At 48.8% G+C, this 14388-nt stretch overlaps 1 protein-coding gene across 4 annotated transcripts in view; it reads right to left on the reverse strand.

The window, feature by feature from the left end:
* The window catches only part of LOC144782007 (transmembrane protein 87A-like), a 416501-nt gene that overhangs the window by 45181 nt on the left and 356932 nt on the right, over window positions 1–14388 (reverse strand). For all 4 annotated transcript variants that reach the window (XM_078661114.1, XM_078661113.1, XM_078661112.1 and 1 more), the window contains one exon: window positions 422–525. In XM_078661114.1, the coding sequence (XP_078517240.1) occupies window positions 422–525 (104 nt within the window). The remainder of the gene's footprint in view (window positions 1–421; window positions 526–14388) is intronic.

The raw sequence follows: 14388 nt of genomic DNA on the forward strand, positions 1-14388 counted from the left end.
GGTGGAAATGACTGGTCAAATTTTCATGAATAATATATATATCACATGAAGGAATACAGTCCATTTCCATTAAATGCTACACAAATACAAAAGTGCAACAGGGCCCCTCAGCCCTTTTCACCTATCACAAAGACATGGAATGGGGAAGGCCAGCAGACCGAGGCACATGCTCACACATCACCCAGAGTCCCTGCTACGGTGTGTACAAAATAAGACACGAGAAATCAGTCCTTCGTCACTTTATCAGCTATTTCATGACGAATTACTGACAGAATCAGTCAGCACCTTCACCAGACAAAACTAAAATACTGAATTCTTTCCAACACTCAGAGTTGATTCATGCAGATTGCAAAACAGAACACTCAAACCTGCACAACTGCACCGTCACCAGGGAAGCAAGTCAAGGGTGGGGATTACAAACCTTTGGTTGTTGGCAGAAGGTCTCCACAAGAACATGATCACCAGCAGGATGATGGAGAAGAGAAACCTCCAAAAGGCGTCGTTGAGCCATAACTCATGCCAGTCCTGTCAAGAGTCACAACAGATAGTCATGTGAGTCATACAGGCATCAGAAGTACAGCGGTCAAGATGCTTCCCACTATGTAGTCCCAACCACCATTACCTTTCATCGGCACTCAAAATATCAGACCCACACTATTACGTCTAACCACAGCTTACTCAGCACAGAGAGCTAGAGTATTTAGCTTGAATGAGGCCCATGCTATAGGGCATGCATACTATAATTCTTTGTCTCTACTGTGCGCGCCTTAGATCGATGAGAACACAGAGCCTTCTTATTGTGATGAGACAGTCTTGTGAAGAGGGCTTCAGCGATGCATCTCAGACCAGTTCTGTGCTTTTTCCAGTTAATACCCTCCTCCCCTTAACATTGTACTCAAATACCAATTCTGCTTACTTGAACCCTAAGGGACTCTTCAACGAGTACATAGCCCTTAAACGTTATTAAGTTAATGTGTGTACATTGACTCGTTTACACATTAACTTGACAATCTGTGAGTCGTATAAAGGTGTTCCACATTTCAACTAAAATGTCTGACAACAGAACATAGGCTCTGTTGAAAGGGGTGGCTACTCTCTTCAGTTCCCAGCATCTCATAAAGAGGGGACTGGCAGCTGTACTTTAGAGGTGGAGGCCTTTTTACATGACTTTAAAGCAACATGTGAAAAGGAAGCACTTCATACTGGGCACTGCATCAATGAAGTTATAAATGTTTTACTCTCAAAACTCAGAATCGTTATTTTAAATTATGCACATATGTTATAATAATTTTTTATGCATAAGAAAAATATACTTACCTTTGGTAATGATCTTCTGGTGGAAATATCTGTAGGAGGATGGATATCTGACTATGGTTACCCCCAACTTTTTGCCTAGTGTTTAGCTGGTTTTCAACTTAGTTGGCCTGGGATCCTGCTATTCAGGGCCCCAGGCTATCTGTTCTCATTGTAAATTGGACTCCATGTACTTTAGGTACATACCTAATTGGATATTGGGTCACCCTTGTGAGCCCCTGTATAGTGTACCATAGGTACCCAGGGCATAGGTGCATCCAAGGCCTACCAGGGGATGCAGCATATCTTATGGCACCCCTGGCTGGCCATCCAAACTGACACAACTGGCTGATCACTCAGCTGGGGCAAGGTCGTGTAATCACCCCTGGCTTAGATATAGTATTCCTATGTCTAACCTTTTATCTGGACACATATACACCTATAAGTCACTCCTATGGCAGGCCTTAACAATCCTGGAGGCAGAGTGCTTGGTTTTATGTGAGATGGTGCTCTAGCATGAGCTGAGCCTGTCTGCAGCTTTCGGAATGTCCTTATAGCTGTTCTATGATATAGCCATACCATATACTCTTAAGTGCATTATAATCCTCGCGGTTAAATGCTAACTCTGGTTTGGCTTCATTAAAACAGGTCGTGTATGGTGTCATACACTTTGGAATACTACCCCCTCGCCAGTTCTGACAACAGGGGTAGCATTCCACCCTTCTAGAGGGAGAAGACATGCTGTTCCTGTTAATCCCGGTTAAAGTTAACCAGAGCCTCTGCATCACAAAATGGATGCTGCTGCCACAGACACAAGTCTGACCTCCTGCTGCTGGGAGTCCTTCCAGCGAGGGAGGCTTGGACAATAGATTTCCTGCCTTGGGAGGTGCTAGCACCATCCCAGACAGGCCTTAATGTATTGGGGCAGGGAGGGATGAATGAAATGAGACACTACCTGAGGCACATAAGGTGCTCCATGCATAGTCCGGTTCAAACCAGTTGCTGGGGCACTCCAGCCCCAGTTCTGGCGCGAAACTGGACAAAGGGAAAGGGGTGTAACCACCCCCTTCCCTGGTTCCACCCATAGGAGGGACCTAGCAGGTAATCCAGCCCCTTTGATTGGTATAAAGGTAGGAGCTGAGTCAAGAGACTCTAGATTTATCCTGAACTGAAACTTGAAACGAAACTCTGGACCTTCAACATTCTATTGCAACTAGAATACTGAAGAATCTCCCTTGTGGTCAAGAAGTGACCACCCTGTGCAAACAGGCACCATCCAGCGATCAGCGGTTTGCTTTGTCGATGCTCCCGTCGGAGCCCGAGATCAGAGCCTGACAAGAACTGGACTTCCAGACTTCCTTGAGCCCGATCCACAGCCACAGCAAAGCTGAGACCCGTGTAGGCGACGAGAGACGTGAGACCGGACATCTTGAAAAACCTGCTCCTTGCTACTTGTGCAGCTTCTGAGGCACCCTCGAAGTTGTGCATTGGGGATTGAGAAGCCCCAGCCCCGAGCACCTTTTGCACCGACGCACAGCCCCCCACACTCACCGAGTGCCGCGTGGGGCCTGCTAGTACTTATGTGCTCGACGCGTCTGTCCGGTCACTTGCCCGTTGGCTAGTGGCCTCTGTGATGATGAACCTTTGAATTTAAACTACCTGCCTGGTTGCTCCAGGTTGGCCCCTGCTTCCCTGAAAAGGAGAAGCCCCTCAGACCTTGCTGGTCTGCCTCGAAGCGAATATTTGATTCCTGCGTGGGTTGCATTTGCCAAGGCCTGTTGACTCCAATCCGGAAGCAGACACCGCCAACAGGGAGATCCTTCGTGGGACAGTCCATATCCAGCTCCTGGTCGTCGTTGACGCCTCCTGGTCCACGTGGCTGCAGAGTCAAGCTTCACGACATCACCTGATTGCTTCGCGACATCGTCTGGTTCCTTCCTGGTTCCTTCCTGGTTCCTTCCTGGTCACTGGCTAGTGACCCAGACTCTGTCCCCTCTGCTTTCAGGTACTCTTGCCCTTGCATCCAACCGGACACTTCTCTCCTGGTCGCCTGCAGCATCTTTTTACAGGTCTCCATAGGATTCAGCGACTAAACCAGACACAACTTTACACCTATGCACCCGGCTTCTGTGGGTGAGGTAACGCAGGCACTCCGGTGCTCCTGTGGGTATTGACTATCCTAGTGTCCTAGTTTTCAGTAGCTTTCTCCTAGTCCATCCGGAAGTGTCCTAAATCAACTAGTTTCTGACTCTTACGTTCCCACTGTATCCCTATGGTAACTCGCGTGTGTGTTTAGACACTGCACACGCATCCCGTGAGCCTCCTACTTCCTAACTCTCGTTAGCTCAGCGTAGCCCCAGCGATTCCCTAGGCCCTAGGCCTATTCTCTGTTCGAGACGTGGTTCTTATACCACTATTTTAGTAAATGGTCTTCAGCGCCCCTAGGGCACGACTGTATTTTGTGCAACTTATTGTATGATAACTGAGTAACTTGTTATGTGCTTTAGGTTCTGACTGTAAAAAATGAGTGGAAGGATCCCCTGGTAAATGTCACAGGGAGGGGAGTAAATATTACCAAAAAACACCCTGCGATTTTTGTGGAATAAATTCCAGTTGCTGATTATTCAGCAAGTCTGTGGGGTAATGGACCTGTCACGGGTCTCAGAGGGCAACTATTTACTCTAGATCTAGTGCTAGTCTGGAGATTGTGTCACTATGTAATATACTAATAAAAATAAATGTCAAACATATGCAAGTTTCAGTTTGAGTTTCAGTGTTCTCCCCTTAGATAGTAAGCCTATCGGCCCACAAGAGGAAAGCATAAAAGTGAAGCCCAAGCGGCACCTCAGAAAAACCGAACTATAAAGTCGGTGTAAACCAATCTTCATTTGAAGGTATTTACCAATCGGAGGTGGGATTATAATAATGACCACCTAATATATATGTTGATTTTCAAAGATTGTATAGGTATCTCCAAGAATTACGAATGTAGTGGGGTCATATAGACTGTTTTGTGAAACTAAAACCTTGTTTAAAAGAGAGGCAAAAAAAGATGAATTATTGCTTTGTGTCACAGTCATATAGCAAAGATTTCTAAACCATTGTTTTTTAATTTTTAGATTGCTGTAAATGTCAAATGTCCTGATGAAGGTGACACCATTTTAAATACACCGAAACGCCGCGTCGACTGTTTTTCTTGACTGTTTTTATTATATGAATATAGACATTATAAAATGATGTGTTTTATTAATTTTAGAATGTAACCCTTAAGGGAGGTATCCAATAAAGTGTAAAAACTTTTTGTAATCAATTTTCTTTGCATATGTTTGACATTTATTTTTATTAGTATATTACATAGTGACACAATGTCCAGACTAGCACTAGATCTAGAGTAAATAGTTTCCCTCTGAGACCCGTGACAGGTCCATTACCCCACAGGCTTTAGGTTCTGACCTCATAAAGAGTTCAGATGGGTTGTGTTTATAATAAATACATATATATTTTATATATAACCTTTGTGGTGTCCTTTCATTTGGTATTCAAGGGGTTACATATGGTAAAACAGCTGGCTTCACATGCTCTCTGAAGTTTTAGCCTAAGACTGCTTTGTCCATGCTACCACTAGGATAGCTGGTCTATAAGGTTGACTTTACAACCATCACCATAAGGGTTGTTTGGACTGATACAGGGTGCCCACTAGAATAGTGGACATCACATATCAGGCCAACTTCTCACAATATCTACCTGAAGGTTCCTCAACTTTTGAACAACCTCAGATGTTACACTACATTCGGAAATTGTTCATAGGTATCCTCCATCTGTTGGTGTCACAGTCTCATCTTTGGGCCGGAAACAGTGCTGGTAAGGCATCACTGGAGTAATATAGTCCCAAACTGACATCCGTTCCCTGTCCATTTATTCATCACCCTTAGAGGCTGAGACAAGGATAATATCAGATTGGATGTGCCATGCAACAACTAAATTGGAACCATATCATCATTCAAAGTAAATGGCCATCCTTCAGATGGGGGAGGTGTGTGGGATTGGTGAACATTTGCAGGCAGAAACACTGTGCACCAGAAAGATTCTTAACAAACGCAAGTAACTTTTGATGAAAACTTCCACCTGCTGATTGATTAATCACCATTTAAATAGATACCAAATCAGAAACTTCTCCTTGGGAGTGAGTCTAAAGGGATGGTCCGACAAGGAAATCCTGGCTCAAAGAACGTGCAAAATGACCATCTCACCTCACATCTGAAACCAAGCAGTAATGCTTAGCAAAAGAAAGAAGAGACATATGTTGCTACCTGACAAACTGTAGCCATAGCGACACCCTGGGCTTGTGCAGATGTTTAAGACTTCGTTCTAGCTCCGATTCCCTCTGGAGGTCCCTTCTTGGAAAACGCATACCATATTTTGATGCACTGGATAATCCAGGGCTACTAGATTCGTTTCTGGACCACCTTGTTCTTTTCCCAACCCAAATATCCAACGAAGGGCTAATTGTCAGAAAGGATTTCCCTCATTTGTTTGATATAGTAACTGACCACCCTCTGAGGGTACAGTCAATGTAACCACTCCTCCTTCATAATAGGGTGTGAAAAGGGGAACAAGAGGGTGGAGGCTAATGGACTGCTTCAGATTGAATGGGGTCATCACCTTTTGCAGAAAAGACACATTAGTCCGCAACAAGAATTTGGTTGGATAAAAGCATGTGAAAGGCACGCACACCACCTGTAAGTAGCTGACAAGTCTCGCAGAAGTAATGGTGTGATGAAACAGGTTTTTTGAAGGTTTACACCCACTTTCTGCCCCTATTTTGACTGCTAGTGAATATGCTACTTACCAGTATGCATCTGTTCTTGGCATGTAGGGCTGCTGACATTCATATCTATAGCATAGATCGCCGCCTAGTGTTGGGTCCGGATGATTGCACATTGTTGTCCTGGAAGAGTCTTCGAAGTATCACGATATAGGTGGCTCCTCCCCTGGACTACAGTGCGCATGGGCATCGACTCCATCCTTAGATTGTTTTTAGCCATTGTGGCAAAGATGGAGTGCAATAGTGTAAACGATGACCATGCCCAAGAGTAAGTGTAAGAAGAAGTCTGCAACCGCTACGGGCGCCGGGGAGGAGGGCGGGCGATATGAATGTCAGCAGCCCTACATGCCAAGAACAGATGCATACTGGTAAGTAGCATATTCAGTTCGAGGCATGTGGGCTGCTGAATTCATATCTATAGCATAGAATACATAGCAGTCCCTCCATTAACGGCGGCTGCCCGTGCCAGTTGCAGAAGTCTGAAAAAGTGTTCTAAGAACAGCCTGTCCTACAGCTGCCTGCTGTTTGGAATGCACATCTACACAGTAATGTTTAGTGAACGTATGTGGTGTAGACCATGTGGCTGCTCTACAAATGTCTTCCAAGGGAATATTACCTAGGAACGCCATGGAGGCCCCCAACTTGCGTGTGGAGTGGGCCCTGGGGGGGACCGTTAAAGTGCGCTTAGCTTTGTGGTAGCAAATCTGAATACACTTAACGATCCACCTGGCTATTCCTGCTTTGGAAATGGGGTTGTCTTTGTGCTGGGCTGAGAAGGCAACAAAGAGCTGTTGTGTCTTTCTAAAATCTTTGGTTCTGTCAATGTAGTACATTAACGCTCTTTTGACATCAAGCGTGTGGAGCATTCTTTCTGCTACTGTTTCAGGGTTTGGAAAGAATGCGGGCAGTTCTATGGTTTGATTAACATGAAACTGCGACACCACCTTCGGAAGAAACTTAGGGTTAGTGCGAAGCACCACCCTGTTAGAATGGATTTGTATAAATGGCTCTTGTACTGTGAGCGCCTGTAGCTCACTAACACGTCGTAGAGACGTGATGGCAATGAGAAAAGCCACTTTCCATGTCAAGAACTGAATCTCACATGAATGCAGAGGCTCAAATGGGGGACCCATCAATCTGGTGAGGACCACATTGAGGTTCCACGCAGGGGCTGGCGGGGTCCTGGGAGGGATGACCCGCTTCAGCCCTTCTAGGAAGGCTTTAATGGCAGGTACCCTGAAAACAGAGAGATGCTGCCTGTTTTGAAGATAAGCCGCTATGGCGGATAAGTGTATCCGAATAGAAGCATATGCTAGATTGCATTTGTAAAGATGTAACAAATAGCAGATGATATTAGGAATGGATGCATCTAGCGGGTTGATGTTGTGCTCTGTACAGTAAATGACAAACCGCTTCCATTTTGCTGCATAGCAAGCACGGGTAGTGAGCTTTCTTGCCTCCCGGATGATGTCCATGCATTCAGGAGGCAGATTAAGGTAGCCAAGCTCTAAGACCTCAGGAGCCAGATCGCCAGATTGAGCTGTTGCGGATCTGGATGCTGAATGTCGCCATGGTTCTGCGTCAAGAGCCTGGGTGTGAGGCGCAGCCTTTGATGCGGCACCACGGACAGTTCTAGAAACGTGGTGTACCATGGTTGGCGTGCCCACGTTGGAGCAACCAGGATGAGCGTCATCGAGTGTTGCTTGAGCTTTCTTGCCACCAGCGGAATGAGAGGTGCTGGTGGAAAAGCGTACGCAAATCTGCCTGACCAGTTCATCCATATCACATTGCCCTGCGACTGTGGGTGAGGGAACCTGGCGGCAAAGCTTTGGCATTTTGCGTTTTCCTTTGTGGCAAACAGGTCTATCTCTGGATGACCCCACTGCTGGAAGTATGGGTGGAGTACTGATGGATGTATCTCCCACTCGTGCATTTGATGGCTGTACCTGCTGAGCAGATCCGCCATCTGATTGTCTTTGCCTGGGAGGTGTTCCGCCATGAGGAAGATGTTCCTCTGAATGGCCCACTTCCACATGCTTTGAGCCAGATGAGACAACTGTGGAGAGTGTGTACCTCCCTGCTTCTGGATGTAGTACATGGCCGTCATGTTGTCCGTCCGGATCAACACGACTTTGTTGCACAGATGTACTTTGAAGGACTTGAGTGCCATGAAGATTGCCATCAGTTCTAGGTAGTTGATGTGCATCTTCTTTGGCTGAGTTGTCCATAGTCCCTGCACCGTGTGGTGGAGCACATGAGCTCCCCACCCCTGGAGAGATGCGTCAGTCGTCATGATAATCTGTGGCACAGGCTCTTGAAACGGTCGGCCCTTGCAAAGGTTCTGTGGATTCCACCAATGCAGAGAGGCGTATGCCCGACCGGTCACCAACACTAGGTCTTTCAATTGTCCTTGAGCCTGAGTCCACTGATGTGCCAGGCATTCCTGGAGCGGACGCATATGCAACCGTGCGTGCGGGAGTATGAAGATGCAGGAGGCCATCATGCCTATCAACTGCATGAACACTCTCGCAGGAAGTGAGTGTTGTGGTCTGAACTTTTGGATGAGCGACTGGATGTTGCTTATCCTCACTGCGTTTGGCTGAGCCGTGGCCGCCAGAGTGTCTATCGTCGCGCCCAAATACTGCCGCACATGGGCTGGCTGAAGGTGCGACTTCGGATAGTTTAGGGAAAACCCCAGACTGTGAAGAAGGTGAATAGTGTGGGACATGTCGACTGCGCACTGCTGGGCTGACTTTGCTTGAACCAGCCAGTCGTCCAGATAAGGGTAGACATGGACGTTCTGTCTCCTGAGGTGCGCCGCCACTGTCGCCAGACATTTCGTGAACACTCTGGGGGCTGTGGTCACCCCGAAAGGAAGGACCTTGAATTGGTAATGCCTGTTTTGGATGGTGAACCTGAGGTATTTTCTGTGGGAAGGGTGGAGTGGGATGTGAAAGTAAGCATCCTTGAGGTCTAAGGTTGCGAGGAAGTCTCCCTGGTTTAGCAATGGAAGAACCTGTTGCAGTGTCAGCATGTGGAAGTGTTCTGAGAGAATGTACTGGTTCAGGGGCCGTATGTCCAGAATAGGTCTGAGTGACCCGTCCTTTTTCGGGGATTAAGAAGTACAGGGAATATACCCCTGTGCCTTCTTCTTCCACTGGCACGAGCTCTATTGCTCCTTTTTGCAGCATGGCAAGAACCTCCTGCTGCAATAAGTGCAAATGCTCTTGTGACATAGGACGGTGTTTTGGGGGCATGTTGGGTGGAGTGGCTGTTAGCTCTAAACAATAGCCGAACTGGATAAGTTTCCTGACCCACCTGTCCGTGGTGATGGACTTCCAGACCGGCAGGAACTGCTGGAGTCTCCCCCCGACAGGTGTTGGATGGTCGGGGGGCAGTGACAGGGATTCACTGTGTGTTGGTGGCAGAGGAACGGGAACTGTTGTTGCCCCTGCCTCTGCCCTTGGATCTGTTACCCCGGTATCCTCCTCTACTCTGCTTGGGGTACGAGGATTGCGCCCCACCTTTGTTGAACTGTGCCTGCTGTGACATCTGGCCTCTGGTAACACCTCGATTGCCTGAGCGACGAAAAGTGTTGCCACGAAACTGCTGGGACTGGAGAGCCCCCATGGACTTGGCAGTCTCAGTATCTTTTTTAATCTTTTCTAGGGTGGTATCAACCTCTGGACCAAATAACCTGTCTGGGTTCACCGGCTGGTTGAGGATGGTAGTCTGTATCTCAGGCTTGAACCCAGATATTCGGAGCCAAGCCTGACGCCTCAACATCACGCTAGTGTTGATTGCCCTTGCTGCCGTGTCTGCAACGTCTAGTGCACACTTTATAGCAGCGTTGGAAATGAGCTTTCCCTCTTGGACAAGCATCTCAGCTCCCTCCTTAAACTGATCTGGTAGGTGTTGCAACAGGGTCTCTAGGGTGTCATAGTGTGCCCTGTCGTATCTGGCCAATAGTGCCTGCGTGTTTGAGATACGCCAGATGTTGGCCGCCTGAGCTGCTACTCTCTTCCCTGATGCCTCCAGCACTTTTGACTCTGTCTGGGGGAGGAGCTTCACCCGTGGTTTGGGAGTTCGCCCGTTTGCGGGCATTAGAGACCACCAAAGAGTCCAACAGCAGCTGGCCCCTTATGTAGGTTGGATCGCCAGGCGCCGGTCTGTATTTCTTCTCAATTCGAGGGTTAACAACCCTAGACCTCGTGGGCTCCTTAAAAATGTCCGCAGCATGCCTGAGGACCCCTTTAAGCATTGGAAGAGTTTTCACAGTTTTTTCAGCAGTGGAGAAAGTGTCAAAAAGGAAGTCAGCCTCCACAGGGTCAGCATGCATGTCAACATCATGGTTCTTAGCTGCCCTCTCAATCAAAGCATGAAATGCTGTCGAATCCTCAGTGGGAGACGTCTTGACGTTGAACACTTGAGGGTCAAGGGCTGCATGCTGCTCCCCTTGATCACCAGCGTCCACCCACGAGTCCTGTTGCTCATCAGGCTCCGTGTTGGTTGGAAAATTGTACTCCTCATCCTGCTCCTCCCCATCCTCTGCATCAGAATAGGTGGGTGAGGGTGTTGCACCTCGGAGAGTTTGTGTAACCATCGGCTCAACTAAGACCGGTGTGTCTTGTGCAGGCTTCTTGCGCTTCAGAGGAATAGTGTATGACTCCAAGGGCTTCGATGGCGTAATCTTCCTTTTGTAAAGCATTAGCTTTCCGGTGTCGGCATCGATAAAATGCTCCGACTGCTCCGCTAAAGCGGGTGGTCGATGCTTCAAACCCCCAGCCAGGGAGTCGTCTTCGACACCACAGAGTCTTTGGTCAGCGACCGTGGAGCAAAGGCCTTCGGCGCCACCTTAGGCGGTAACGTGAAGAGGATCGGCGTCGAAGTCTGTGGCGTCGGGACAGCATGCTTCGGTGCGGAAGGTGTCTTCGGTTCCGACGCAGAAGCCTTGTCCTTAAGTCGCTTGAGGGAGTCCGAGACCTGCTTCGTAAAGGAAGCGGATGGTTTCGTCGAACCGACCGATGGCCTCGGTCCGCCCCCAGGGGAAGACCCGAGCGTTGACGCCTTTTGTGTCTGTGATCGAGGCGCAGGAGCATCCTTCACCGGTGCGCCACGATCTTTGACCACTGTTGCCGACGTCGACGGCTTCGGATCGGCAGCCTTGACCTTTGGCGTCGGGATCCCAGACTTTGGCTCCGCGCCCTTGGTTGACTTTGCCTCGACAGGCCTCTTGGCTTTCGGCTCGACGGCCTTGTCCGATGCGGTCTCGACAGCCTTCTTTGACTTCGGGTCGACTGCCTTGCTCGACACCGATTCGCCGGCCTTTCTTGAGCTTGGCTCCTTGGCCACTTTTGGCGCCGTTGCTGGCTCGACAGCTTTCTTTGGCTTCGAGGCCTCCAAAGACGGCGTCGATGGGGGAGCAGACGTTTTCGGTTTCGATGGCGTCCCGACCATCTTTGTCTTTGTCGACACCGTTGGTTTCAGTTTCGGTTTTGACAATGGCGGCTCCGCTAAAGCGTCCGTAGCCGGGCCAGAAGGCGGGGCCGTGGATTTTGGTGTAAGGTCTCTGGTAAGGCCATGTGGCGATCCCTCGACCTGAGCCTTAGTAAAAGTACGAACGGGGTATAGCTCTTCCTCCGAGCTATCTTCCATGGCCCCGTAGGCCTCGTCGTCGTCCCCTACCTCGTCGACGACTTCCTCCACGTCTTGGCCTTCAGCGTCCGCTTCGTAGTCTGACTCGACGACCACCGATGGAGGTGAAACTTGTAGTTGAACTTGCTGCTCGTCCGCTTCTTCGTTGACGAAGATGTCCACTGGTGCCTGAGCCGATCGCCGGGCCTCGAGGTGCGCCGCGCGCCGAAGCTTGATGGTTTTCTTTGAACGAAACCTGGAACAGGCCATACAGTTGGCCTCGTCGTGGTCCGGCGACAGGCATTTGTTGCAGACCGGGTGGACGTCGATGTGTGGGTACTTGGATCCACACACGGGACAGTGCTTGAACGGACTCCGCTCCATGCCGTCGAAAGTCTTGCTGCGTCGACTGGGCCTCGATCCCCGAAGAGTCACACGACCCCCCGGATATCCGACTCGATGAGTTGGAGAAAGTCGGGCACCGAACGCAAACAATACCGACGGTTCGAGGAAGGCCTTTTGGCCTTGAAAAAGTTTGTTTTTATCGATTCCGAACCGGAGTTAACGAAATCACATCCGAACCCAATGGCGGAAAAAAACAATCTAAGGATGGAGTCGATGCCCATGCGCACTGTAGTCCAGGGGAGGAGCCACCTATCTCGTGATACTTCGAAGACTCTTCCAGGACAACAATGTGCAATCATCCGGACCCAACACTAGGCGGCGATCTATGCTATAGATATGAATTCAGCAGCCCACATGCCTCGAACACACTGGTTATTGACTTTGAAATGCCCGATCCGGGCTAATCAGCACTCAATGCGCATGCTCTTAGCCTCAACAAGGTGCATGTTAAATTAGCCTACCCCCCAACTGGCATAACAAAAATTGAGGGGGCCTCCCTGCACGGTCCAAAGAGGGCCCTCCTACGGGCTGAATCAGGATCTCTCCCGCCAGAGTGCAGTGCCGAGGGGGCCCGCTGGACCTTGGGCCACCCCGCACCGCAGTGGCTGCAGGGACCTGTGTTACGCCCCTGCTACCCCCAATTGGCATAATTTGACTTTATTGTAAGACCTTAGTATATGGAATCAGGGGTAACTATAGCTTTTAGGTTAAAGTGTCTCTCGAGGACTGCAGCACAAGTTGTGCCACCAAGAGTGACAATACAAAAGCATGACTCTCAGCCTGATACTTCTGACTGGCAAAGCAGTTGTAGACTGCGAACTCGACTTTGACATTTCAAGCTATGACAGAGCCCAAGCCTTCTTTTTTAATATTTAAAAGTCACCCCTAAAGTAGGTCTACTGAGCCCTAAAGGCAGGGTGCATTATATTAAAAGAGCGGGCTTTTAGTTTCATGTTTTTAAGGTCCTAACAGTAAAAACTGACAATGTTTTTACTGTTGAAGAGCTAGTAGCCCCATAGGTATGTGCAGAGTTACAGGCCGACATTGCAGCTCAGCTAACTTCTGATTGGGACCACCACATTTGGTACTTCTAGGTATCAAAAGATTCCATGCATTAAATCAGATTTAACGGTTACATCAAATTTCATGCTGCTGGTGAGCAAAGAGCAACTTTAGTAAGTTACCAGTTTGTTACCCAAGGTTTCCAGTGCCCGTTTACGTTTGCACACAAAACTCTGTACTCAAGACAGCCTTCTGGCCTCCTACAGAGAAGTGTAACCAACTTCCAAGAAAGCCTACAAAGGACATGCCAGGTGTTCTCCTCTTGTCAGAAAAAGCCACAGAGGTCAGCTTTAATGGGGAGGCCACCTTTTGATGGCCAAAAGGCCAGCACACATGAGAGGGGCTGCTCCTTTGTCTCGATAGACAGAAGGGAGTTAAGGACAGCAAGGGAAAAACAATGTCAAGACCGTTTTTCCAGCGAGTGTGTAGCCCAGAGGAAGATGCACACCTAGGGTAGGCTACCAAGCTCCACACACCAAAAGAGAGGTATGAATATTTTGGAAGTGGGCAAAATAGAGCACTCTGGGTTAGCTAGATGCTACAATTCAAGGAAAGATGTCGTCGGGTGGGAGGAATCCAAACAGACTATTGACTAGTGACAGTGACCTCCCCTAAGGGCACTTTTTGGGCATAAAAGAGGCACCCATGGCCCCAAAACTCAGATCTTTCCTGGATTGAAGAACAGGAAAAAAGGAGGACTGCCCTACTGACCTAGGACCTGCCAAAGAGAGCCTGCACCAAAGTTGGACAGCACCTACTGCTCCTTGGGCTAGTGGAAAGAGGACTGTGCCTGCAATGTACTGTTGATGGAGAAGTCGTCTACAGAGCCCAGCCAGAAGCAACGACTTCAAGAAGCAGTTAGCTGACTTGCTGTTTGCAAAACAAAACCACAAAAGTTGAGGCAGCCTACTTTTGCGCCCTGATAACTCAGATCGGCACTCCTCACTGTAGAGGACCCTGAAAGCTCGAGACCCCATGCTTAAAAGTTGCACCGGAGTCTGCTAGACCCAGGAGAGTAGTCTGGAGAAGCGTGGCTCAGTGGTTAGAGGCGGCAGACCCGGAAGCTGAGATCGACCGTGGACCAGGGTTCGATTCCCCGCCTCGACGGGTCTCGGCTCAAAAATTCCACGGACTCGACAATTCTCGCTCTGGTGCCTACTCAACTCACG

Source organism: Lissotriton helveticus, chromosome 9 (assembly GCF_964261635.1).
Source record: "Lissotriton helveticus chromosome 9, aLisHel1.1, whole genome shotgun sequence".
NCBI classification, from domain to species: Eukaryota; Metazoa; Chordata; class Amphibia; order Caudata; family Salamandridae; genus Lissotriton; species Lissotriton helveticus.